Source organism: Oncorhynchus clarkii, chromosome 17 (assembly GCF_045791955.1).
Source record: "Oncorhynchus clarkii lewisi isolate Uvic-CL-2024 chromosome 17, UVic_Ocla_1.0, whole genome shotgun sequence".
In the NCBI taxonomy this organism is placed as follows: Eukaryota; Metazoa; Chordata; class Actinopteri; order Salmoniformes; family Salmonidae; genus Oncorhynchus; species Oncorhynchus clarkii.
Window position 1 is genome coordinate 10612859 of NC_092163.1, and position 25585 is coordinate 10638443.

Genomic DNA, 25585 nt, shown 5'->3' on the forward strand with positions numbered 1-25585 from the left:
CTATATATTATATACACTATACACTATCTATAGACTATATACACACTATACACTATATACACACTATACACTATATACACACTATACACACTATACACTATATACACACTATACACTATATACACACTATATAGACTATATACACACTATACACACTATACACACACTATACACTATATACACACTATACACTATAGACTATATACACACTACACACTATATACACACTATACACCATATACACACTATACACTATAGACTATATACACACTATACACTATACACTATATACACACTATACACTATATACACACTATACACTATAGACTATACACTATATATACACTATATACACACTATACACTATAGACTATATAGACACTATACACTATATACACACTATACACTATATACTATTGACTATATACACACTATGCACTATAGACTATATACACACTATACACTATAGACTATATACACACTATACACTATAGACTATATACACACTATAGACTATATACACACTATACACTATATACACACTATACACTATATACACACTATAGACTATATACACACTATACACTATATACACACTATAGACTATATAGACACTATACACTATATACACACTATACACTATAGACTATATACACACTATACACTATAGACTATATACACACTATACACTATAGACTATATACACACTATACACTATATACACACTATACACTATATACACACTATACACTATAGACTATATAAACACTATACACTATATACACACTATACACTATAGACTATATATACACACTATACACTATATACACACTATAGACTATATACACACTATAGACTATATACACACTATACACTATAGACCTATATACACACTATAGACCTATATACACACTATAGACCTATATACACACTATAGACCTAGATACACTATCGACATACATATATATATGTGCCATCTCGGGACCCATGCCACATCTTTTCAGCCTCCTGGGGGGAATAGGCGTTGTCGTGCCCTCTTCACGACTGTCTTGGTGTGTTTGGACTATTCTAGTTTGTTGTTGATGTGGACACCGAGGAACTTGAAGCTCTCAACCTGCTCCACTACAGCCCCGTCGACGAGAATGGGGGCGTGCTCAGTCCTCCTTTTCCTGTAGTCCACAATCATCTCCTTAGTCTTGGCGACATTGAGGGATAGGTTGTTATTCTGGCACCACAAGGCCAGGTCTCTGACGACCTCCCTATAGACTGTCTTGTCGTTGTCGGAGATAGTCCCAGGATCCTTGGCTTAGTGATGAGCTTTGAGGGGTACTATGGTGTTGAACGCTGAGCTGTAGTCAATGAACAGCATTCTCACATAGGTGTTCCTTTTGTCCAGGTGGGAAAGGGCAGTGTGGAGTGCAATAGAGATGGCGTCATCTGTGGATCTGTTTGGGCGGTATGCAAATTGGAGTGGGTCTAGGGTTTCTGGGATAATGGTGTTGATGTGAGCCATTACCAACCTTTCAAAGCACTTCATGGCTACAGACGTGAGTGCTACGGGTCTGTAGTCATTTAGGCAGGTTGCCTTAGTGTTCTTTGGCACAGGGACTATGGTGGTCTGCTTGAAACATGTTGGTATTACAGACTCAATCAGGGACACTGAAACATTGAAAATGTCAGTGAAGACACCTGCCAGTTGGTCAGCACATGCCTGGAGCACACGTCCTGGTAATCCGTCTGGCCCTGCAGCTTTGTGTATGTTGACCTGTTTAAAGGTCTTACTCACGTCGGCCACGGAGAGCGTGATCACATAGTCGTCCGGAACAGCTGATGCTCTCATGCATGCCTCAGTGTTGCTTGCCTCGACGCGAGCATAAAGTGATTTAGCTCGTCTGGTAGGCTCGTGTCACTGGGCAGCTCGCGGCTGTGCTTCCCTTTGTAGTATGTAATAGTTTGTAATCCCTGCCACATAAGACGAGCGCCGGAGCCGGTGTAGTATGATTCAATCTTAGCCCTGTATTGACGCTTTGCCTGTTTGATGGTTCGTTGCAGGGCATAGCAGGATTTCTTGTAAGCTTCCGGGTTAGAGTCCCGCACTTTGAAAGCAGCAGCGCTAGCCTTTAGCTCAGTGCGAATGTTGTCTGTAATCCATGGCTTCTGGTTGGGTTATGTACATACAGTCACTGTGGGGATGATGTTCTCGATGCACTTATTGATAAATCCACTGACTGATGTGGTGTACTCTTCAATGCCATCAGAGAATCCCGGAACATGTTCCAGACTGTGATAGCAGACTGGGGTGCTTTTCTGCAGGAGGGACTGGTGCACTTCACAAAATATATGTCATCAGGAAGGTAAATTATGTGAATGGTTGGTTGCAAATGGGTCTTCCAAATGGACAATGACCCCAAGCATACTTCCAAAGTTGTGGCAAAATGGCTTAAGGACAACAAAGTCAAGGTATTGGAGTGGCAATCACAAAGCCCTGATTTCAATCCTACAGAACATTTGTGGGCAGAACTGAAAAGGTGTGTGCAATCAAGGAGGCCTACTAACCTGACTCAGTTACACCAGCTCTGTCAGGAGGAATGGGCCAAAATTCACACAACTTATTGTGGGAGGCTACCTGAAATGTTTGACCCAAGTTAAACAATTTAAAGGCAATGCTGCCAAATACTAATTGAGTGTATGTAAACTTCTGACCCACTGGGATTGTGATGAAAGAAATAAAAGCTTAAATAAATCATTCTCTCTACTATTATTCTGACATTTCACATTCTTAAAATAAAGTGGTGATCCTAGCTGACCTAAGACAGGGATTTTTGTTTTACTGGGATTAAATGTCAGGAATTGTGAAAAACTGAGTTTAAATGTATTTGGCTAAAGTGCATGAACTTCTGATATCATCTGTAGCCGTGTGTGAAATAGAGATATAGATATATATACATACATATACCCATGCGTTCACACACAGGAGCATCTGCAGACACTTAGTCTACAAGCGTGCACACTTACACACTGTGTGTGTATATATGTATATATATCTATACGCACACACACTCACATCTGGTCAGACGGTAATGGTGTGTATTTGTGTGTATCAGGTGTGTCCAGAGACTAACACAGTGGTGATAAACATTGGGCTGCTGCTTCTGGCGTTCTCCAACCCTGAAGAGGAACACTGCAGGTAACTACACTACACACACACACACAGCTATTTTTTAGTAAAGGCATAGCCACGCTTCATCCCAGCTTGAACAAAAAATACAATTGTGGCCAGTCACCTGGTGAGGTGTTCTGGGGTCTGGAGGGCTGTTTTCCTGGCTAGTCACCTGGTGAGGTGTTCTGGGGTCTGGATGGCTGTTTTCCTCTGTTTTCCTGACAAGTCACCTGGTGAGGTGTTCTGGGGTCTGGATGGCTGTTTACCTGGCTAGTCACCTGGTGAGGTGTTCTGGGGTCTGGAGGGCTGTTTTCCTGGCTAGTCACCTGGTGAGGTATTCTGGGGTCTGGAGTGCTGTTCTCCCTCTGTTTTCCTGACAAGTCACCTGGTGAGGTGTTCTGGGGTCTGGATGGCTGTTTACCTGGCTAGTCACCTGGTGAGGTGTTCTGGGGTCTGGAGGTCTGTTTTCCTGGCTAGTCACCTGGTGAGGTGTTCTGGGGTCTGGAGGTCTGTTTTCCCTCTGTTTTCCTGGATGGTCACCTGGTGAGGTGTTCTGGGGTCTGGAGGTCTGTTTTCCTGGCTAGTCACCTGGTGAGGTGTTCTGGGGTCTGGAGGTCTGTTTTCCTGGCTAGTCACCTGGTGAGGTGTTCTGGGGTCTGGATGTTTGTTTTCCTCTGTTTTCCTGACTAGTCACCTGGTGAGGTGTTCTGGGGTCTGGAGGTCTGTTTTCCTCTGTTTTCCTGATTAGTCACCTGGTGAGGTGTTCTGGGGTCTGGAGGTCTGTTTTCCTGGGTAGTCACCTGGTGAGGTGTTCTGGGGTCTGGAGGGCTGTTCTCCCTCTGTTTTCCTGGATGGTCACATAGTGAGGTGTTCTGGGGTCTGGAGGTCTGTTTTCCTTCCTCTCTAGTCACCTGGTGAGGTGTTCTGGGGTCTGGAGGGCTGTTTTCCTGGCTAGTCACCTAGTGAGGTGTTCTGGGGTCTGGAGGTCTGTTTTCCTGGCTAGTCACCTGGTGAGGTGTTCTGGGGTCTGGAGCTCTGTTTTCCTGACTAGTCACCTGGTGAGGTGTTCTGGGGTCTGGAGGGCTGTTCTCCCTCTGTTTTCCTGGATGGTCACCTGGTGAGGTGTTCTGGGGTCTTGATTGCTGTTTTCCCGACTAGTCACCTGGTGAGATGTTCTGGGGTCTGGATGACTATTTTCCTCTGTTTTCCTGACTAGTCACCTGGTGAAGTGTTCTGGGGTCTGGAGGGCTGTTTTCCTCTGTTTTCCTCTCTAGTCACCTGGTGAGGTGTTCTGGGGTCTGGAGAGCTGTTTTCCTCTCTAGTCACCTGGTGAGGTGTTCTGGGGTCTCGAGGGCTGTTTTCCTCTCTAGTCACCTGGTGAGGTGTTCTGGGGTCTGGAGGTCTGTTTTCCTGGCTAGTCACCTGGTGAGGTGTTCTGGGGTCTGGAGGTCTGTTTTCCTGACTAGTCACCTGGTGAGTTGTTCTGGGGTCTGGAGGGCTGTTTTCCTCTCTAGTCACCTGGTGAGGTGTTCTGGGGTCTCGAGGGCTGTTTTCCTCTCTAGTCACTTGGTGAGGTGTTCTGGGTCTGGAGGTCTGCTTTCCTGGCTAGTCACCTGGTGAGGTGTTCTGGGGTCTGGAGGTCTGTTTTCCTGGCTAGTCACCTGGTGAGGTGTTCTGGAGGTCTGTTTTCCTGGCTAGTCACCTGGTGAGGTGTTCTGGGATCTGGAGGTCTGTTTTCCTCTGTTTTCCTGACTAGTCACCTGGTGAGATGTTCTGGGGTCTGGATGGCTGTTTTCCTGACTAGTCACCTGGTGAGGTGTTCTGGGGTCTGGAGGGCTGTTTTCCTCTAGTCACCTGGTGAGGTGTTCTGGGGTCTCGAGGGCTGTTTTCCCCTATAGTCACCTGGTGAGGTGTTCTGTGGTCTGGATGGCTGTTTTCCTGGCTAGTCACCTGGTGAGGTGTTCTGGGGTCTGGAGGTCTGTTTTCCTCTTTTTTCCTGACTAGTCACCTGGTGAGGTGTTCTGGGGTCTGGAGGGCTGTTTTCCTGGCAAGTCACCTGGTGAGGTGTTCTGGGGTCTGGAGGTCTGTTTTCCTCTTTTTTCCTGACTAGTCACCTGGTGAGGTGTTCTGGGGTCTGGAGGGCTGTTCTCTCTCTTTTCCTGGATGGTCACCTGGTGAGGTGTTCTGGGGTCTGGAGGTCTGTTTTCCTGGATGGTCACCTGGTGAGGTGTTCTGGGGTCTTGATTGCTGTTTTCCTGACTAGTCACCTGGTGAGGTGTTCTGGGGTCTGGAGGGCTGTTTTCCTCTGTTTTCCTGACTAGTCACCTGGTGAGGTGTTCTGGGGTCTGGAGGTCTGTTTTCCTGGCTAGTCACCTGGTGAGGTGTTCTGGGGTCTGGAGAGCTGTTTTCCTCTCTAGTCACCTGGTGAGGTGTTCTGGGGTCTCGAGGGCTGTTTTCCTCTCTAGTCACCTGGTGAGGTGTTCTGGGGTCTGGAGGTCTGTTTTCCTGGCTAGTCACCTGGTGAGGTGTTTGGGGTCTGGAGGTCTGTTTTCCTGGCTAGTCACCTGATGAGGTGTTCTGGGGTCTGGAGGTCTGTTTTCCTCTGTTTTCCTGACTAGTCACCTGGTGAGGTGTTCTGGGGTCTGGAGGGCTGTTTTCCTCTGTTTTCCTGACTAGTCACCTGGTGAGGTGTTCTGGGGTCTGGAGGGCTGTTTTCCTGGCTAGTCACCTGGTGAGGTGTTCTGGGGTCTGGAGGTCTGTTTTCCTGACTAGTCACCTGGTGAGGTGTTCTGGGGTCTTGATGGCTGTTTTCCTGGCTAGTCACCTGGTGAGGTGTTCTGGGGTCTGGAGGTCTGTTTTCCTGACTAGTCGCCTGTTAGGGTGTAATGGGGTCTGGTGGGTTGTTTTCCTGGCTAGTCACCTGGTGAGGTGTTCTGGGGTCTGGAGTTCTGTTTTCTTGTCTAGACACCTGGTGAGGTGTTCTGGGGTCTGGAGGGCTGTTTTCCTGGATGGTCACCTGGTGAGGTGTTCTGGGGTCTGGAGGGCTGTTTTCCTCTCTAGTCACCTGGTGAGGTGTTCTGGGGTCTGGAGGGCTGTTTTCCTATCTAGTCACCTGGTGAGGTGTTCTGGGGTCTGGAGGGCTGTTCTCTCTCTGTTTTCCTGGATGTTCACCTGGTGAGGTGTTCTGGGGTCTGGAGGTCTGTTTTCCTGGATGGTCACCTGGTGAGGTGTTCTGGGGTCTGGAGGTCTGTTTTCCTGGCTAGTCACCTGGTGAGGTGTTCTGGGGTCTGGAGGGCTGTTTTCCTCTCTAGTCACCTGGTGAGGTGTTCTGGGGTCTGGAGGTCTGTTTTCCTGGCTAGTCACCTGGTGAGGTGTTCTGGGGTCTGGAGGGCTGTTCTCTCTCTGTTTTTCCTGGATGGTCACCTGGTGAGGTGTTCTGGGGTCTTGATGGCTGTTTTCCTGGCTAGTCACCTGGTGAGGTGTTCTGGGGTCTGGAGGTCTGTTTTCCTGACTAGTCACCTGGTAGGGTGTAATGGGGTCTGGTGGGTTGTTTTCCTGGCTAGTCACCTGGTGAGGTGTTCTGGGGTCTGGAGTTCTGTTTTCTTGTCTAGACACCTGGTGAGGTGTTCTGGGGTCTGAAGGGCTGTTTTCCTCTGTTTTCCTGACTAGTCACCTGGTGAGGTGTTCTGGGGTCTGGAGTTCTGTTTTCTTGTCTAGACACCTGGTGAGGTGTTCTGGGGTCTGGAGGTCTGTTTTCCTGACTAGTCACCTGGTGAGGTGTTCTGGGGTCTTGATGGCTGTTTTCCTGGCTAGTCACCTGGTGAGGTGTTCTGGGGTCTGGAGGTCTGTTTTCCTGACTAGTCACCTGTTAGGGTGTAATGGGGTCTGGTGGGTTGTTTTCCTGGCTAGTCACCTGGTGAGGTGTTCTGGGGTCTGGAGTTCTGTTTTCCTGACTAGTCACCTGGTGAGGTGTTCTGGGTTCTGGAGTTCTGTTTTCTTGTCTAGACACCTGGTGAGGTGTTCTGGGTTCTGGAGTTCTGTTTTCTTGTCTAGTCACCTGGTGAGGTGTTCTGGGGTCTGGAGGTCTGTTTTCCTCTGTTTTCCTGACTAGTCATCTGGTGAGGTGTTCTGGGGTCTGGATGGCTGTTTTAATTGCCTCTAACTGTCACTCACACTAACCGGTAGTTGTCTTCCAGGCCCAACACCTACCACTCCAGTCTGCAGGTGAGCTGGGACCTCAACACAGGAGTGTGTCACACCGTCGGGGTCGGTGACCTCACTGAGGTCAAGGGTCAGACCAGGTGAGACGATCTCTCTCTCTCTCTTCATATCTATCGCTCTCCCTCATTTCTTTCTCTCTTCATATCTCTCATATCGCTCTCTCATTTTTTTCTTTCTCTTTTCATATCTCCCTCTTCTCTCCCGTCCTGTAGTGGCAGTGTATGGAGTTCGTACAGGAAGTCTTGTGTGAACACAGTGATGAAGTGGCTGGTTCCGGAGAGCAGCTCTCGTTACATCAACCGCATGACCAACGAGGCCCTGCACAAAGGTACACACCTTTATATACACACAGTGGACAAAACATCACCCGCATGACCAACGAGGCCCTGCACAGAGGTACACATGTTATATACACACACACACACACACACACACACACCCACACACACACACACACACACACACACACACACACACACACACACACACAGCGGACAAAACATCACCCGCATGACCAACGAGGCCCTGCACAGAGGTACACATGTTATATACACACACACACGCACACACACACGCACGCACACACACACGCACACACACACGCACACACACACACACACACACACACACACACACACACAGCGGACAAAACATCACCCGCATGACCAACGAGGCCCTGCACAGAGGTACACATGTTATATGCACGCACGCACGCACGCACGCACGCACGCACACACACACACACACACAGTGGACAAAACATCAACTCCTAATGTTCAGTTGCACCACCTTTTGCCCTGAGAACAGTTTCGATTTGTGGGGACATGGACTCAACAAGGTGTTGAAAGTGTTCAACAGGGAGGCTGGCCCATGTTGACTCTACAAGGTGTTGAAAGTGTTCCACAGGGAGGCTGGCCCATGTTGACTCTACAAGGTGTTCCACAGGGAGGCTGGTCCATGTTGACTCAACAAGGTGTTGAAAGCGTTCCACAGGGATGCTGGCCCATGTTGACTCAACAAGGTGTTGAAAGCGTTCCACAGGGATGCTGGCCCATGTTGACTCTACAACGTGTTGAAAGCGTTCCACAGGGATACTGGCCCATGTTGACTCTACAAGGTGTAGAAAGTGTTCCGCAGGGATGCTGGCCCATGTTGACTCTACAAGGTGTTCCACAGGGAGGCTGGCCCATGTTGACTCTACAAGGTGTTGAAAGTGTTCCACAGGGATGCTGGCCCATGTTGACTACAAGGTGTTGAAAGTGTTCCACAGGGATGCTGGCCCTGTGGAAGTGGTGGTGGAGGACCAATAGGAGCCTCTCTTTCCTCTGGTCTAAAAAACTATATCCAAATGCCCCAGGGCAGTGATTGGGGACATTGCCCTGTGTAGGGTGCCGTCTTTCCGATGGGACATCTGTGGTCACTAAAGATCCCATGGCACTTATCGTAAGAGTAGGGGTGTTAACCCCGGTGTCCTGGCTAAAATCCCAATCTGGCCCTCATACCATCACAGTCACCTAATCATCTACAGTTGGCTAATTCATCCCCCCTCCTCTCCCCTGTAACTATTCCCCAGGTTGTTGTGGTAAATGAGAACGTGTTCTCAGTCAACTGACCTGGTAAAATGAAACACACACTTTATGTAAATGAATTCTTCAAATCTGTTTATTTTTCTGTTTGTCCCCCTCTCTTCTGTCCAGGTTCCTCTCTACAGGTGTTGGCTGACAGCGACCGGAGTACCTGGATCATACTATGAGGGACAACAGGGGGGTGTCCTGACACCAGAGGCTCGGACTGTCACACACACACACACATACACCGACCGACACACACACCGACATACACACACCGACACACACCCATACACACACCGACACACATACAGCAAGCCTGTTTAGCTGCTACAGTAACAGTCATAGGATCCCTCTCAAATGGCACCCTATTCCCTCCTATTCCCTCCTATTCCACCCTATTCCCTCCTATTCCCTCCTATTCCCTCCTATTCCACCCTATTCCCTCCTATTCCACCCTATTCCACCCTATTCCCTCCTATTCCCTCCTATTCCATCCTATTCCCTCCTATTCCCTCCTATTCCACCCTATTCCCTCCTATTCCCTCCTATTCCCTCCTCCACATGTGGTGCACTACGTTTCCATGATGCCTGTGGTGAGAAGTGGTGCTCTATATAGGACCTTCAGACTCACTCTGGACCTGGAAACCAGTTCCCCTCTAATCAGGGACTGATTTAGACCTGGAAACCAGTTCCCCTCTAATCAGGGACTGATTTAGACCTGGGACACCAGTTCCCCTCTAATCAGGGACTGATTTAGATCTGGAAACCAGTTCCCCTCTAATCAGGGACTGATTTAGACCTGGGAACCAGTTCCCCTCTAATCAGGGACTGATTTAGACCTGGGACACCAGTTCCACTGTTCCCCTCTAATCAGGGACTGATTTAGACCTGGGAACCAGTTCCCCTCTAATCAGGGACTGATTTAGACCTGGAAACCAGTTCCCCTCTAATCAGGGACTGATTTAGACCTGGGAACCAGTTCCCCTCTAATCAGGGACTGATTTAGACCTGGAAACCAGTTCCCCTCTAATCAGGGACTGATTTAGACCTGGGAACCAGTTCCCCTCTAATCAGGGACTGATTTAGACCTGGAAACCAGTTCCCCTCTAATCAGGGACTGATTTAGACCTGGGACACCAGTTCCACTGTTCCCCTCTAATCAGGGACTGATTTAGACCTGGAAACCAGTTCCCCTCTAATCAGGGACTGATTTAGACCTGGAAACCAGTTCCCCTCTAATCAGGGACTGATTTAGACCTGGGACACCAGTTCCCCTCTAATCAGGGACTGATTTAGACCTGGAAACCAGTTCCCCTCTAATCAGGGACTGATTTAGACCTGGAAACCAGTTCCCCTCTAATCAGGGACTGATTTAGACCTGGAAACCAGTTCCCCTCTAATCAGGGACTGATTTAGACCTGGGACACCAGTTCCACTGTTCCCCTCTAATCAGGGACTGATTTAGACCTGGGACACCAGTTCGACTGTTCCCCTCTAATCAGGGACTGATTTAGACCTGGGACACCAGTTCCACTGTTCCCCTCTAATCAGGGACTGATTTAGACCTGGGACACCAGTTCCACTGTTCCCCTCTAATCAGGGACTGATTTAGACCTGGGACACCAGTTCCACTGTTCCCCTCTAATCAGGGACTGATTTAGACCTGGGACACCAGTTCCACTGTTCCCCTCTAATCAGGGACTGATTTAGACCTGGGACACCAGTTCCACTGTTCCCCTCTAATCAGGGACTGATTTAGACCTGGGACACCAGTTCCACTGTTCCCCTCTAATCAGGGACTGATTTAGACCTGGGACACCAGGTGTGTGTGCAATTAATGATCAGGTAGACCAGAAAGCAGGCTTCGGACCTCGTAGGGTCAGAGTTGAAAACCCTTGATTTAGGGAATAGGGTGCCATGTTGTCATGACTCAGTTGTCGCCAACTTGAATCTGTGTGCGTGTGTGTGTGTGTGTGTGTGTGTGTGTGTGTGTGTGTGTGTGTGTGTGTGTGTGTGTGTGTGTGTGTGTGTGTGTGTGTGTGTGATGTTGTAGGATGGAAGAAACACGAGGCATTGTGTTTTCCACATCTTCTGTTTTTGTTTGATGATGTAATGTACCATAATGTGCACCCATGGACCCAGAGCTGGACTGAACAAATAGGATTTTACTGTGGGTTTTTAGTTTGGTTTGTTCAATGTCATTTTCTGTTTTATGACTGTGAGAGAGAGAGATGTGGTCCTCATGCCTCCGAGAATCTGTTGCTGTTCTCAGAACCTAAAGGTCACTCCTCTAAACCGGCTTTGTCCAGTTCGATCTGGTTTGATCCAGGTCTGTCTGACTGCAACAGGGCCTACACATGAACCGGAACCAATCCTGTTATTTGTCGCTCTGGAGGGACTGACGTTCCCCCTAGGTACAGATCTAGGATCAGCTTCCCCTCCCCCAATCCTAACCTTAACCATTAGTGGGGGGGAAATGTTAAACTGACCGCAGATCAGTGTCTAAGGGCAACTTCACCATCATATGTCTCGTGTCCAAAATGGCTCCCTATGTAGTGCACTACGTTTTGTCCAGAGCCTCATAATCTCTCATAGGGCTTTGGTCAAAAGTAGTGCACTACATAGGGAATAGGGTTTCAGTTCAGATTGTCCCCTTTATAAATGTATTTGTATGTGATGGAGTTAACTTTCCCAGATTTACTGCCTAGTCCTTCATCCCAGGAAAGTTACAACCCTAGATGGAGCAGAGGCTTATGGGATATGGAGTTTAAGCAAGCCTGTCATTATCTGGCTGTATTTTAAGACTGGACGGAGAGAGCATGGTTCACTTGATTATTTTTTGATAAAAATAAATTGAAAGATTCACCTTGCATGTTGCCGTTTCCTGTGTGTGTGTGAAGGAGAAACACAAAGTTACGTTTTAAGAGACTGAAGAGGGGAAACACTTGTAAAGTATTTAATGGCTAAAGGTGGGCTGGTATCACGTCTTTATATGGCAACGACTGAGTACTGAAACTACAAACTCTAGTCACAGCGATTCAATACAAAGGTCTACAAAACATATATACTAGATATCTTGTGATTGTAATACAGTAGCTAAATACTCTGGATAGTACATCAAAATATGCTACACATACTGTTGAAATAAGGCCATAATGGTTCAATAAATATGATAGTCACTAAAGTAACATCTATTTCAAATAAACACATTCACTGATCTGTTCTGACTTTTTGCTGATTCTACGAGCTGGCAGTTAGTTGCCATGGATACAACGTTGCATGTGCTCTCGCTGTGACTTCTGACCTTGTTGCCCAATCACAGATTAGAGATGTTTCTGTGGAGGTCTGTATCCTGCTGGTGGGATATGACTTTACTGTTGTGTGTGGATGCCATGACGATGGAGGGACAAATGAATGGGATGGAAACAGGATGCATTATGGCTGCCCTCTCTCTTATGACACTACATATGCCTGCTATAACTCATAATACATTACCAAAGAGTGAGGAACACATGGCAGATTGCACAGGTTTAGAAACACTTTATTAATCAGATCTAATTAAAACGCAGGTTGTCTTCGAAATGGCACCCTATTCCCTATATAGTACACTACTTTAGACCATGGTCAATAGGGCTCAGGTCCAAAAAAGTGCACTATACAGGGAGCCATTTGGGATTCAACCACCAGCGCTGTCTCACTCTACAAGGCACAGATCTCTTAGTTGGCCAAATAATAAAAATACACTAAAACGTACCTTTCTGAATGCTGCCCTGTTTGGAACTACACACCCCGTCCTCTACACCACATCAGGACACCACTGTTAGAGCGTCTGATCAATTCAATCCATCCAAGACCCCTTCAGTCTCGGAGGGAGTCTCGGAGTTCACGGAGGGCTATTAACATATTCATACTTAGAATCTTTGATGAGCCGTCCTAAATGGTGCCCTGTTGAAGTACCGATAGGATGCCGTTTGGGACACACTAAGTGGTTGTCTAATAGGTCAGTGAACATCATCAGGACTGAAGACTGACAGCTGTTTCAACTCTACACCTGGCTCGGGCAAACGCAGTAAATCTCTCTCCCCTTCTCTCGCTCTCTATGGCAGTCAGGACAGTGGGTGGGTAAGGTGAGGACAGAGAAGGTTGTAGCCATGCAGGTTGACTGACTCACACAGAACCAATCAAAAGTTTGGACACGCCTACTCATTCCAGAGTTTTTATTTATTTTCTACATTGTATAATAGTAGTGAAGACAAAGCTGTCATCAAGGCAAAGGGTGGCAACTTTGAGTTACTACATGATTCCATGTGTTATTTCATAGTTTTGATGTCTTCACTATTATTCTACAATGTAGAACATAGTAAAAATAAAGAAAAACCCTGGAATGAGCAGGTGTGTCCAAACTTTTGACAGGGACATATAGGTCTGGATTCAGTCAGAGGTACGTTGTAGACCTCTGTTGACAGGGACATATAGGTCTGGATTCAGTCAGAGGTACGTTGTAGACCTCTGTTGACAGGGACATATAGGTCTGGATTCAGTCAGAGGTAAGTTGTAGACCTCTGTTGACAGGGACATATAGGTCTGGATTCAGTCAGAGGTACGTTGTAGACCTCTTGACAGGGACATATAGGTCTGGATTCAGTCAGAGGTACGTTGTAGACCTCTGTTGACAGGGACATATAGGTCTGGATTCAGTCAGAGGTACGTTGTAGACCTCTGTTGACAGGGACATATAGGTCTGGATTCAGTCAGAGGTACGTTGTAGACCTCTGTTGACAGGGACATATAGGTCTGGATTCAGTCAGAGGTACGTTGTAGACCTCTGTTGACAGGGACATATAGGTCTGGATTCAGTCAGAGGTACGTTGTAGACCTCTGTTGACAGGGACATATAGGTCTGGATTCAGTCAGAGGTACGTTGTAGACCTCTGTTGACAGGGACATATAGGTCTGGATTCAGTCAGAGGTACGTTGTAGACCTCTGTTGACAGGGACATATAGGTCTGGATTCAGTCAGAGGTACGTTGTAGACCTCTGTTGACAGGGACATATAGGTCTGGATTCAGTCAGAGGTACGTTGTAGACCTCTGACAGTGACATATAGGTCTGGATTCAGTCAGAGGTAAGTTGTAGACCTCTGTTGACAGTGACATAGGTCTGGATTCAGTCAGAGGTACGTTGTAGACCTCTGTTGACAGAGACATATAGGTCTGGATTCAGTCAGAGGTACGTTGTAGACCTCTGTTGACAGGGACATATAGGAAGGGATTCAGTCAGAGGTACGTTGTAGACCTCTGTTGACAGGGACATATAGGTCTGGATTCAGTCAGAGGTACGTTGTAGACCTCTGTTGACAGGGACATATAGGTCTGGATTCAGTCAGAGGTACGTTGTAGACCTCTGTTGACAGGGACATATAGGTCTGGATTCAGTCAGAGGTACGTTGTAGACCTCTGTTGACAGGGACATATAGGTCTGGATTCAGTCAGAGGTACGTTGTAGACCTCTGTTGACAGGGACATATAGGTCTGGATTCAGTCAGAGGTACGTTGTAGACCTCTGTTGACAGGGACATATAGGTCTGGATTCAGTCAGAGGTACGTTGTAGACCTCTGTTGACAGGGACATATAGGTCTGGATTCAGTCAGAGGTACGTTGTAGACCTCTGTTGACAGGGACATATAGGTCTGGATTCAGTCAGAGGTACGTTGTAGACCTCTGTTGACAGGGACATATAGGTCTGGATTCAGTCAGAGGTACGTTGTAGACCTCTGTTGACAGGGACATATAGGTCTGGATTCAGTCAGAGGTACGTTGTAGACCTCTGTTGACAGGGACATATAGGTCTGGATTCAGTCAGAGGTACGTTGTAGACCTCTGACAGGGACATATAGGAAGGGATTCAGTCAGAGGTACGTTGTAGACCTCTGTTGACAGGGACATATAGGTCTGGATTCAGTCAGAGGTACGTTGTAGATCTCTGACAGGGACATATAGGAAGGGATTCAGTCAGAGGTACGTTGTAGACCTCTGTTGACAGGGACATATAGGTCTGGATTCAGTCAGAGGTACGTTGTAGACCTCTGTTGACAGGGACATATAGGTCTGGATTCAGTCAGAGGTACGTTGTAGACCTCTGTTGACAGGGACATATAGGTCTGGATTCAGTCAGAGGTACGTTGTAGACCTCTGTTGACAGGGACATATAGGTCTGGATTCAGTCAGAGGTACGTTGTAGACCTCTGTTGACAGGGACATATAGGTCTGGATTCAGTCAGAGGTACGTTGTAGACCTCTGACAGGGACATATAGGAAGGGATTCAGTCAGAGGTACGTTGTAGACCTCTGTTGACAGGGACATATAGGTCTGGATTCAGTCAGAGGTACGTTGTAGATCTCTGACAGGGACATATAGGAAGGGATTCAGTCAGAGGTAAGTTGTAGACCTCTGTTGACAGTGACATATAGGTCTGGATTCAGTCAGAGGTACGTTGTAGACCTCTGTTGACAGTGACATATAGGAAGGGATTCAGTCAGAGGTACGTTGTAGACCTCTGTTGACAGGGACATATAGGTCTGGATTCAGTCAGAGGTAAGTTGTAGACCTCTGTTGACAGTGACATATAGGTCTGGATTCAGTCAGAGGTACGTTGTAGACCTCTGTTGACAGGGACATATAGGTCTGGATTCAGTCAGAGGTACGTTGTAGACCTCTGTTGACAGGGACATATAGGTCTGGATTCAGTCAGAGGTACGTTGTAGACCTCTGACAGTGACATATAGGTCTGGATTCAGTCAGAGGTAAGTTGTAGACCTCTGTTGACAGTGACATAGGTCTGGATTCAGTCAGAGGTACGTTGTAGACCTCTGTTGACAGAGACATATAGGTCTGGATTCAGTCAGAGGTACGTTGTAGACCTCTGTTGACAGGGACATATAGGAAGGGATTCAGTCAGAGGTACGTTGTAGACCTCTGTTGACAGGGACATATAGGTCTGGATTCAGTCAGAGGTACGTTGTAGACCTCTGTTGACAGGGACATATAGGTCTGGATTCAGTCAGAGGTACGTTGTAGACCTCTGTTGACAGGGACATATAGGTCTGGATTCAGTCAGAGGTACGTTGTAGACCTCTGTTGACAGGGACATATAGGTCTGGATTCAGTCAGAGGTACGTTGTAGACCTCTGTTGACAGGGACATATAGGTCTGGATTCAGTCAGAGGTACGTTGTAGACCTCTGTTGACAGGGACATATAGGTCTGGATTCAGTCAGAGGTACGTTGTAGACCTCTGTTGACAGGGACATATAGGTCTGGATTCAGTCAGAGGTACGTTGTAGACCTCTGTTGACAGGGACATATAGGTCTGGATTCAGTCAGAGGTACGTTGTAGACCTCTGTTGACAGGGACATATAGGTCTGGATTCAGTCAGAGGTACGTTGTAGACCTCTGTTGACAGGGACATATAGGTCTGGATTCAGTCAGAGGTACGTTGTAGACCTCTGTTGACAGGGACATATAGGTCTGGATTCAGTCAGAGGTACGTTGTAGACCTCTGTTGACAGGGACATATAGGTCTGGATTCAGTCAGAGGTACGTTGTAGACCTCTGACAGGGACATATAGGAAGGGATTCAGTCAGAGGTACGTTGTAGACCTCTGTTGACAGGGACATATAGGTCTGGATTCAGTCAGAGGTACGTTGTAGATCTCTGACAGGGACATATAGGAAGGGATTCAGTCAGAGGTACGTTGTAGACCTCTGTTGACAGGGACATATAGGTCTGGATTCAGTCAGAGGTACGTTGTAGACCTCTGTTGACAGGGACATATAGGTCTGGATTCAGTCAGAGGTACGTTGTAGACCTCTGTTGACAGGGACATATAGGTCTGGATTCAGTCAGAGGTACGTTGTAGACCTCTGTTGACAGGGACATATAGGTCTGGATTCAGTCAGAGGTACGTTGTAGACCTCTGACAGGGACATATAGGAAGGGATTCAGTCAGAGGTACGTTGTAGACCTCTGTTGACAGGGACATATAGGTCTGGATTCAGTCAGAGGTACGTTGTAGATCTCTGACAGGGACATATAGGAAGGGATTCAGTCAGAGGTAAGTTGTAGACCTCTGTTGACAGTGACATATAGGTCTGGATTCAGTCAGAGGTACGTTGTAGACCTCTGTTGACAGTGACATATAGGAAGGGATTCAGTCAGAGGTACGTTGTAGACCTCTGTTGACAGGGACATATAGGTCTGGATTCAGTCAGAGGTACGTTGTAGACCTCTGTTGACAGGGACATATAGGTCTGGATTCAGTCAGAGGTACGTTGTAGACCTCTGTTGACAGGGACATATAGGTCTGGATTCAGTCAGAGGTACGTTGTAGACCTCTGTTGACAGGGACATATAGGTCTGGATTCAGTCAGAGGTACGTTGTAGACCTCTGTTGACAGGGACATATAGGTCTGGATTCAGTCAGAGGTACGTTGTAGACCTCTGTTGACAGGGACATATAGGTCTGGATTCAGTCAGAGGTACGTTGTAGACCTCTGTTGACAGGGACATATAGGTCTGGATTCAGTCAGAGGTACGTTGTAGACCTCTGTTGACAGGGACATATAGGTCTGGATTCAGTCAGAGGTACGTTGTAGACCTCTGTTGACAGGGACATATAGGTCTGGATTCAGTCAGAGGTACGTTGTAGACCTCTGACAGGGACATATAGGAAGGGATTCAGTCAGAGGTACGTTGTAGACCTCTGTTGACAGGGACATATAGGTCTGGATTCAGTCAGAGGTACGTTGTAGATCTCTGACAGGGACATATAGGAAGGGATTCAGTCAGAGGTACGTTGTAGACCTCTGTTGACAGGGACATATAGGTCTGGATTCAGTCAGAGGTACGTTGTAGACCTCTGTTGACAGGGACATATAGGTCTGGATTCAGTCAGAGGTACGTTGTAGACCTCTGTTGACAGGGACATATAGGTCTGGATTCAGTCAGAGGTACGTTGTAGACCTCTGTTGACAGGGACATATAGGTCTGGATTCAGTCAGAGGTACGTTGTAGACCTCTGTTGACAGGGACATATAGGTCTGGATTCAGTCAGAGGTACGTTGTAGACCTCTGACAGGGACATATAGGAAGGGATTCAGTCAGAGGTACGTTGTAGACCTCTGTTGACAGGGACATATAGGTCTGGATTCAGTCAGAGGTACGTTGTAGATCTCTGACAGGGACATATAGGAAGGGATTCAGTCAGAGGTAAGTTGTAGACCTCTGTTGACAGTGACATATAGGTCTGGATTCAGTCAGAGGTACGTTGTAGACCTCTGTTGACAGTGACATATAGGAAGGGATTCAGTCAGAGGTACGTTGTAGACCTCTGACAGTGACATATAGGTCTGGATTCAGTCAGAGGTACGTTGTAGACCTCTGTTGACAGGGACATATAGGTCTGGATTCAGTCAGAGGTACGTTGTAGACCTCTTGACAGGGACATATAGGTCTGAATTCAGTCAGAGGGACGTTGTAGACCTCTGTTGACAGTACCCCATTTAAAGGCAGTGTTCCTCAGCGTGTTCACGGTAAATGTTGCATGTCGGCTCAGTCAGAGGTACGTTGTAGACCTCTGTTGACAGTGCCCCATTTAAAGGCAGTGTTCCTCAGCGTGTTCACGGTAAATGTTGCATGTCAGCTCAGTCAGATATTACCTTTAAATGTTCAGGGTGCTACAACACACCTCAGATTGAATCTCAGCCACGGTATTCCTACAAGACTGTTTCTGCATCCAACAGCAAGTTGCCAAGCTAGTGGTAATGTTAATTAGTGGGATAGGTGGGTCAAATCTGGAACAGACTGTTACCCTGTCTAGTGAAGAGGTCACAGTCTCTTATGTCACAATGAAGGACCAGTGTGTCTAGTGAAGAGGTTACCGTCTCTTATGTCACAATGAAGGACCAGTGTGTCTAGTGAAGAGGTCACTGTCTCTGATGTCACAATGAAGGACCAGTGTGTCTAGTGAAGAGGTCACCGTCTCTGATGTCACAATGAAGGTGATGAGGAACCATGATAACTAAAAGAGATGAAAAGGTAAGCTGTGAAACCTCTCCTTCGCTCACACACACACACACACACACACACACACACACACACACACACACACACACACACACACACACACACACACACACACACACACACACACACACACACACACACACACACACACACACACACACACAGAGAGAGATCAAGGTGCAGACAGACAGGGTGTGTGAGGTTGCAGGAACAGATAAGGAACTTAATGGCATTGGGATCACAAATGGGCTCATAGCAAACCATCATTAAGGCAAAGGATGAGTGTGTTGTTGAGGGTGTGTGTGTGTGTGTGTGTCATGTTAGCCAACGGCTAAGTCGAGAGCGTGTGTTTCAGTTGTCAGTGTGTGTGCGTGTTGGGTGTGTGTGAGTCACTCTGTGTGTGTGGTATTGAACAGTCCCCGGGGGTCAGTCCTGGCTAGCTTGACGGGCGGCTCCAGTGACACCTCCCCCTCTCCCAGACCAGCGGAGTTAGACGGCACGGTCATCTCTACCCCCTCTTCATCACTCTCCTCCTCATCCTCTTCCTCATCTGAGACACACACACACACACACACAGATATATTAACCGTTTACAGGTTTATTGCGGCCACATTATGAGAGATGTGGAAGATGTGAAGGGTTGCAGGGTGAGACATTACCTTTATCAGGGTCCTGACAGTTCAGACTCCTGCCCACACTGGCAAACTGAGAGAGAGAGACAATCAGCAGTGCATCGTGTGTGTCGGTATGTGTGTGTACCTCTCCCATGACAGCGATGGGTGTTTCTCCTTTAGCCTGGGACACTCTGTGTTCTATATCAGGTGTGTGTGTGTGTGTGTGTGTACCTCTCCCATGACAGCGATGGGTGTCTCTCCTTTAGCCTGGGCCACTCTGTGTTCTACCAGGTAGTACATGTACTCATCATACAGCAGTCTGATCAGGTGGAAGGATCCGAAGCTGGCAGCACTACGCAGAGTCAGGTCTCTAATCACCATGGAACTGGGGGGGGTAGAGAGAGACAGGTCTCTAATCACCATGGAACTGGGGGGTAGAGAGAGACAGGTCTCTAATCACCATGAAACTGGAGGGGTAGAGAGAGACAGGTCTCTAATCACCATGGAACTGGGGGGGGAAGAGAGAGACAAGTCTCTAATCACCATGGAACTGGGGGGGTAGAGAGACAGGTCTCTAATCACCATGGAACTGGGGGGGGGTAGAGAGAGACAGGTCTCTAATCACCATGGAACTGGGGGGGTAGAGAGAGACAGGTCTCTAATCACCATGGAACTGGGGGGGTAGAGAGAGACAGGTCTCTAATCACCATGGAACTGGGGGGGGGGGGGGGGGGGTAGAGAGAGACAGGTCTCTAATCACCATGGAACTGGGGGGGTGGAGAGAGACAGGTCTCTAATCACCATGGAACTGGGGGGGTAGAGAGACAGGTCTCTAATCACCATGGAACTGGGGGGGTAGAGAGACAGGTCTCTAATCACCATGGAACTGGGGGGGTAGAGAGAGACAGGTCTCTAATCACCATGGAACTGGGGGGGTGGAGAGACAGGTCTCTAATCACCATGGAACTGGGGGGGGGGTAGAGAGAGACAGGTCTCTAATCACCATGGAACTGGGGGGGGGGGTAGAGAGAGACAGGTATCTAATCACCATGGAACTGGGGGGGTGGAGAGAGACAGGTCTCTAATCACCATGGAACTGGGGGGTAGAGAGAGACAGGTCTCTAATCACCATGGAACTGGGGGGGTAGAGAGAGACAGGTCTCTAATCACCATGGAACTGGGGGGGTAGAGAGAGACAGGTCTCTAATCACCATGGAACAAGGGGGGGGGGGGGGGTAGAGAGAGACAGGTCTCTAATCACCATGGAACTGAGGGGGTAGAGAGAGACAGGTCTCTAATCACCATGGAACTGGGGGGGTAGAGAGAGACAGGAAGGGGGGAGGGCAGAGAGAGTCAGGTCTCTAATCACCATGGAACTGGGGGGGTACAGAGAGATAGGTCTCTAATCACCATGGAACTGGGGGGGTAGAGAGAGACAGGTCTCTAATCACCATGGAACTGGGGGGGTAGAGAGACAGGTCTCTAATCACCATGGAACTGGGGGGGGGAGAGAGAGACAGGTCTCTAATCACCATGGAACTGGGGGGGTAGAGAGAGATAGGTCTCTAATCACCATGGAACTGGGGGGGTAGAGAGAGACAGGTCTCTAATCACCATGGAACTGGGGGGGTAGAGAGAGACAGGTCTCTAATCACCATGGAACTGGAGGGGTAGAGAGAGTCAGGTCTCTAATCACCATGGAACTGGGGGGGTAGAGAGAGACAGGTCTCTAATCACCATGGAACTGGGGGGGGGGGGGGGGGTAGAGAGAGACAGGGAGGGGGGAGGGATAAGAAGAGGAGGGGAAACATTCAAATCAAAGAGCATTTGATGCTCACTTTCTCTGACTTCAAAACATCCTCTTCTCTCACCTGTAGAAGCTCCACCGCAGCAGGAAGAGCTTGGCAGCCTGAGGGAAGGCTGCTGGGCTGTGTGGGTAGGGCTTTAGGACCTGGGAGACCACGCCGTCCAGCCAGGCAGCCCACTGCTCCAGAGAGTTATGTTGTTGTAACGTCTGCTTGAAGTCCTGCTCCAACCTCTGGATCACACCATCCTCACAACCACACACCCACGACGCCTGTTCCTACAGGGGGGAGAGAGAGACAGGAGTATAGGATCACACCATCCTCACAACCACGACGCCTGTTCCTACAGGGGAGAGAGAGAAACAGGAGTATAGGATCACACCATCTTCACAACCACGACGCCTGTTCCTACAGGGGAGAGAGAGAAACAGGAGTATAGGATCACACCATCCTCACAACCACGACGCCTGTTCCTACAGGGTGGAGAGAGAGACAGGAGTATAGGATCACACCATCTTCACAACCACGACGCCTGTTCCTACAGGGGAGAGAGAGAAACAGGAGTATAGGATCACACCATCTTCACAACCACGACGCCTGTTCCTACAGGGGAGAGAGAGACAGGAGTATAGGATCACACCATCCTCACAACCACGACGCCTGTTCCTACAGGGGGGAGAGAGAGACAGGAGTATAGGATCACACCATCCTCACAACCACGACGCCTGTTCCTACAGGAGAGAGAGAGACAGGAGTATAGGATCACACCATCCTCACAACCACGACGCCTGTTCCTACAGGGGGGAGAGAGAGACAGGAGTATAGGATCACACCATCCTCACAACCACGATGCCTGTTCCTACAGGGTGGAGAGAGAGACAGGAGTATAGGATCACACCATCCTCACAACCACGACGCCTGTTCCTACAGGGGGGAGAGAGAGACAGGAGTATAGGATCACACCATCCTCACAACCACACACACACGACACCTGTTCCTACAGGGGGGAGAGAGAGACAGGAGTATAGGATCACACCATCCTCACAACCACACACCCAGGACGCCTGTTCCTACAGGGGGGAGAGAGAGACAGGAGTATAGGATCACACCATCCTCACAACCACGACGCCTGTTCCTACAGGGTGGAGAGAGAGACAGGAGTATAGGATCACACCATCCTCACAACCACACACCCAGGACGCCTGTTCCTACAGGGGGGAGAGAGAGACAGGAGTATAGGATCACACCATCCTCACAACCACACACACGACACCTGTTCCTACAGGGGAGAGAGAGAGACAGGAGTATAGGATCACACCATCTTCACAACCACGACGCCTGTTCCTACAGGGGGGAGAGAGAGACAGGAGTATAGGATCACACCATCCTCACAACCACGACGCCTGTTCCTACAGGGGAGAGAGAGAGACAGGAGTATAGGATCACACCATCCTCACAACCACGACGCCTGTTCCTACAGGGGGGAGAGAGAGACAGGAGTATAGGATCACACCATCCTCACAACCACGACGCCTGTTCCTACAGGAGAGAGAGAGACAGGAGTATAGGATCACACCATCCTCACAACCACGACGCCTGTTCCTACAGGGGGGAGAGAGAGACAGGAGTATAGGATCACACCATCCTCACAACCACGATGCCTGTTCCTACAGGGTGGAGAGAGAGACAGGAGTATAGGATCACACCATCCTCACAACCACGACGCCTGTTCCTACAGGGGGGAGAGAGAGACAGGAGTATAGGATCACACCATCCTCACAACCACACACACACGACACCTGTTCCTACAGGGGGGAGAGAGAGACAGGAGTATAGGATCACACCATCCTCACAACCACACACCCAGGACGCCTGTTCCTACAGGGGGGAGAGAGAGACAGGAGTATAGGATCACACCATCCTCACAACCACGACGCCTGTTCCTACAGGGTGGAGAGAGAGACAGGAGTATAGGATCACACCATCCTCACAACCACACACCCAGGACGCCTGTTCCTACAGGGGGGAGAGAGAGACAGGAGTATAGGATCACACCATCCTCACAACCACACACACGACACCTGTTCCTACAGGGGAGAGAGAGAGACAGGAGTATAGGATCACACCATCTTCACAACCACGACGCCTGTTCCTACAGGGGGGAGAGAGAGACAGGAGTATAGGATCACACCATCCTCACAACCACGACGCCTGTTCCTACAGGGGGGAGAGAGAGACAGGAGTATAGGATCACACCATCCTCACAACCACGACGCCTGTTCCTACAGGGGAGAGAGAGAGACAGGAGTATAGGATCACACCATCCTCACAACCACGACGCCTGTTCCTACAGGGGGGAGAGAGAGACAGGAGTATAGGATCACACCATCCTCACAACCACGACGCCTGTTCCTACAGGAGAGAGAGAGACAGGAGTATAGGATCACACCATCCTCACAACCACGACGCCTGTTCCTACAGGGGGGAGAGAGAGACAGGAGTATAGGATCACACCATCCTCACAACCACGATGCCTGTTCCTACAGGGTGGAGAGAGAGACAGGAGTATAGGATCACACCATCCTCACAACCACGACGCCTGTTCCTACAGGGGGGAGAGAGAGACAGGAGTATAGGATCACACCATCCTCACAACCACACACACACGACACCTGTTCCTACAGGGGGGAGAGAGAGACAGGAGTATAGGATCACACCATCCTCACAACCACACACCCAGGACGCCTGTTCCTACAGGGGGGAGAGAGAGACAGGAGTATAGGATCACACCATCCTCACAACCACGACGCCTGTTCCTACAGGGTGGAGAGAGAGACAGGAGTATAGGATCACACCATCCTCACAACCACACACCCAGGACGCCTGTTCCTACAGGGGGGAGAGAGAGACAGGAGTATAGGATCACACCATCCTCACAACCACACACACGACACCTGTTCCTACAGGGGAGAGAGAGAGACAGGAGTATAGGATCACACCATCTTCACAACCACGACGCCTGTTCCTACAGGGGGGAGAGAGAGACAGGAGTATAGGATCACACCATCCTCACAACCACGACGCCTGTTCCTACAGGGGGGAGAGAGAGACAGGAGTATAGGATCACACCATCCTCACAACCACGACGCCTGTTCCTACAGGGGAGAGAGAGAGACAGGAGTATAGGGTGGAGAGAGAGAGAGACAGGATTATAGGTTGGAGAGAGAGAGAGACAGAGACAGAATTATAGGATGGAGAGAGAGGTAGTGGTTAGAAGGTATCCAGACAGAGAGAGGTAGTGGTTAGAAGGTATCCAGACAGAGAGAGAGAGGTAGTGGTTAGAAGGTATTCAGACAGACAGAGAGAGGTAGTGGTTAGAATGTATCTAGACTGAGAGAGAGGTAGTGGTTAGAAGGTATCCAGACAGAGAGAGGTAGTGGTTAGAAGGTATCCAGACAGAGAGAGAGAGGTAGTGGTTAGAAGGTATCCAGACAGAGAGAGAGAGGTAGTGGTTAGAAGGTATCCAGACAGAGAGAGAGAGGTAGTGGTTAGAAGGTATCCAGACAGAGAGAGAGAGGTAGTGGTTAGAAGGTATCCAGACAGAGAGAGAGAGGTAGTGGTTAGAAGGTATCCAGACAGAGAGAGAGAGGTAGTGGTTAGAAGGTATCCAGACAGACAGAGAGAGAGAGAGAGGTAGTGGTTAGAAGGTATCCAGACAGACAGAGAGAGAGAGAGAGGTAGTGGTTAGAAGGTATCCAGACAGACAGAGAGAGGTAGTGGTTAGAAGGTATCCAGACAGAGAGAGAGAGGTAGTGGTTAGAAGGTATCCAGACAGAGAGAGAGAGGTAGTGGTTAGAAGGTATCCAGACAGAGAGAGAGAGGTAGTGGTTAGAAGGTATCCAGACAGAGAGAGAGAGGTAGTGGTTAGAAGGTATCCAGACAGAGAGAGAGAGGTAGTGGTTAGAAGGTATCCAGACAGAGAGAGAGAGGTAGTGGTTAGAAGGTATCCAGACAGAGAGAGAGAGGTAGTGGTTAGAAGGTATCCAGACAGAGAGAGGTAGTGGTTAGAAGGTATCCAGACAGAGAGAGAGAGAGAGGTAGTGGTTAGAAGGTATTCAGACAGAGAGAG

The 25585-nt window shown here is 48.7% G+C and overlaps 2 protein-coding genes across 3 annotated transcripts in view; one reads left to right on the forward strand and one right to left on the reverse strand.

Annotated features, from left to right (window-relative positions):
* LOC139369564 (DDB1- and CUL4-associated factor 15-like) overlaps window positions 1–11821 on the forward strand; it is a 28663-nt gene extending 16842 nt beyond the window's left edge. The window contains exons 10-13 of one of the 2 annotated variants that reach the window (XM_071108810.1): window positions 3105–3187; window positions 7357–7461; window positions 7594–7709; window positions 9079–11821. In XM_071108810.1, coding sequence (XP_070964911.1) covers window positions 3105–3187; window positions 7357–7461; window positions 7594–7709; window positions 9079–9134 — 360 coding nt within the window. In that variant the 3' untranslated portion in view covers window positions 9135–11821. The remainder of the gene's footprint in view (window positions 1–3104; window positions 3188–7356; window positions 7462–7593; window positions 7710–9078) is intronic. The other variant, XM_071108811.1, reaches the window with a different exon arrangement.
* Window positions 11822–19296: 7475 nt separating this feature from the next.
* Window positions 19297–25585, reverse strand: part of LOC139370242 (MHC class II regulatory factor RFX1-like) — a 52367-nt gene continuing 46078 nt past the window's right edge. Inside the window, exons 14-17 of the mRNA XM_071109599.1 lie at window positions 21523–21734; window positions 19883–20036; window positions 19697–19742; window positions 19297–19587 (exon numbers count right to left, since the gene is read on the reverse strand). Coding sequence (XP_070965700.1) covers window positions 19427–19587; window positions 19697–19742; window positions 19883–20036; window positions 21523–21734 — 573 coding nt within the window. The 3' untranslated portion in view covers window positions 19297–19426. The remainder of the gene's footprint in view (window positions 19588–19696; window positions 19743–19882; window positions 20037–21522; window positions 21735–25585) is intronic.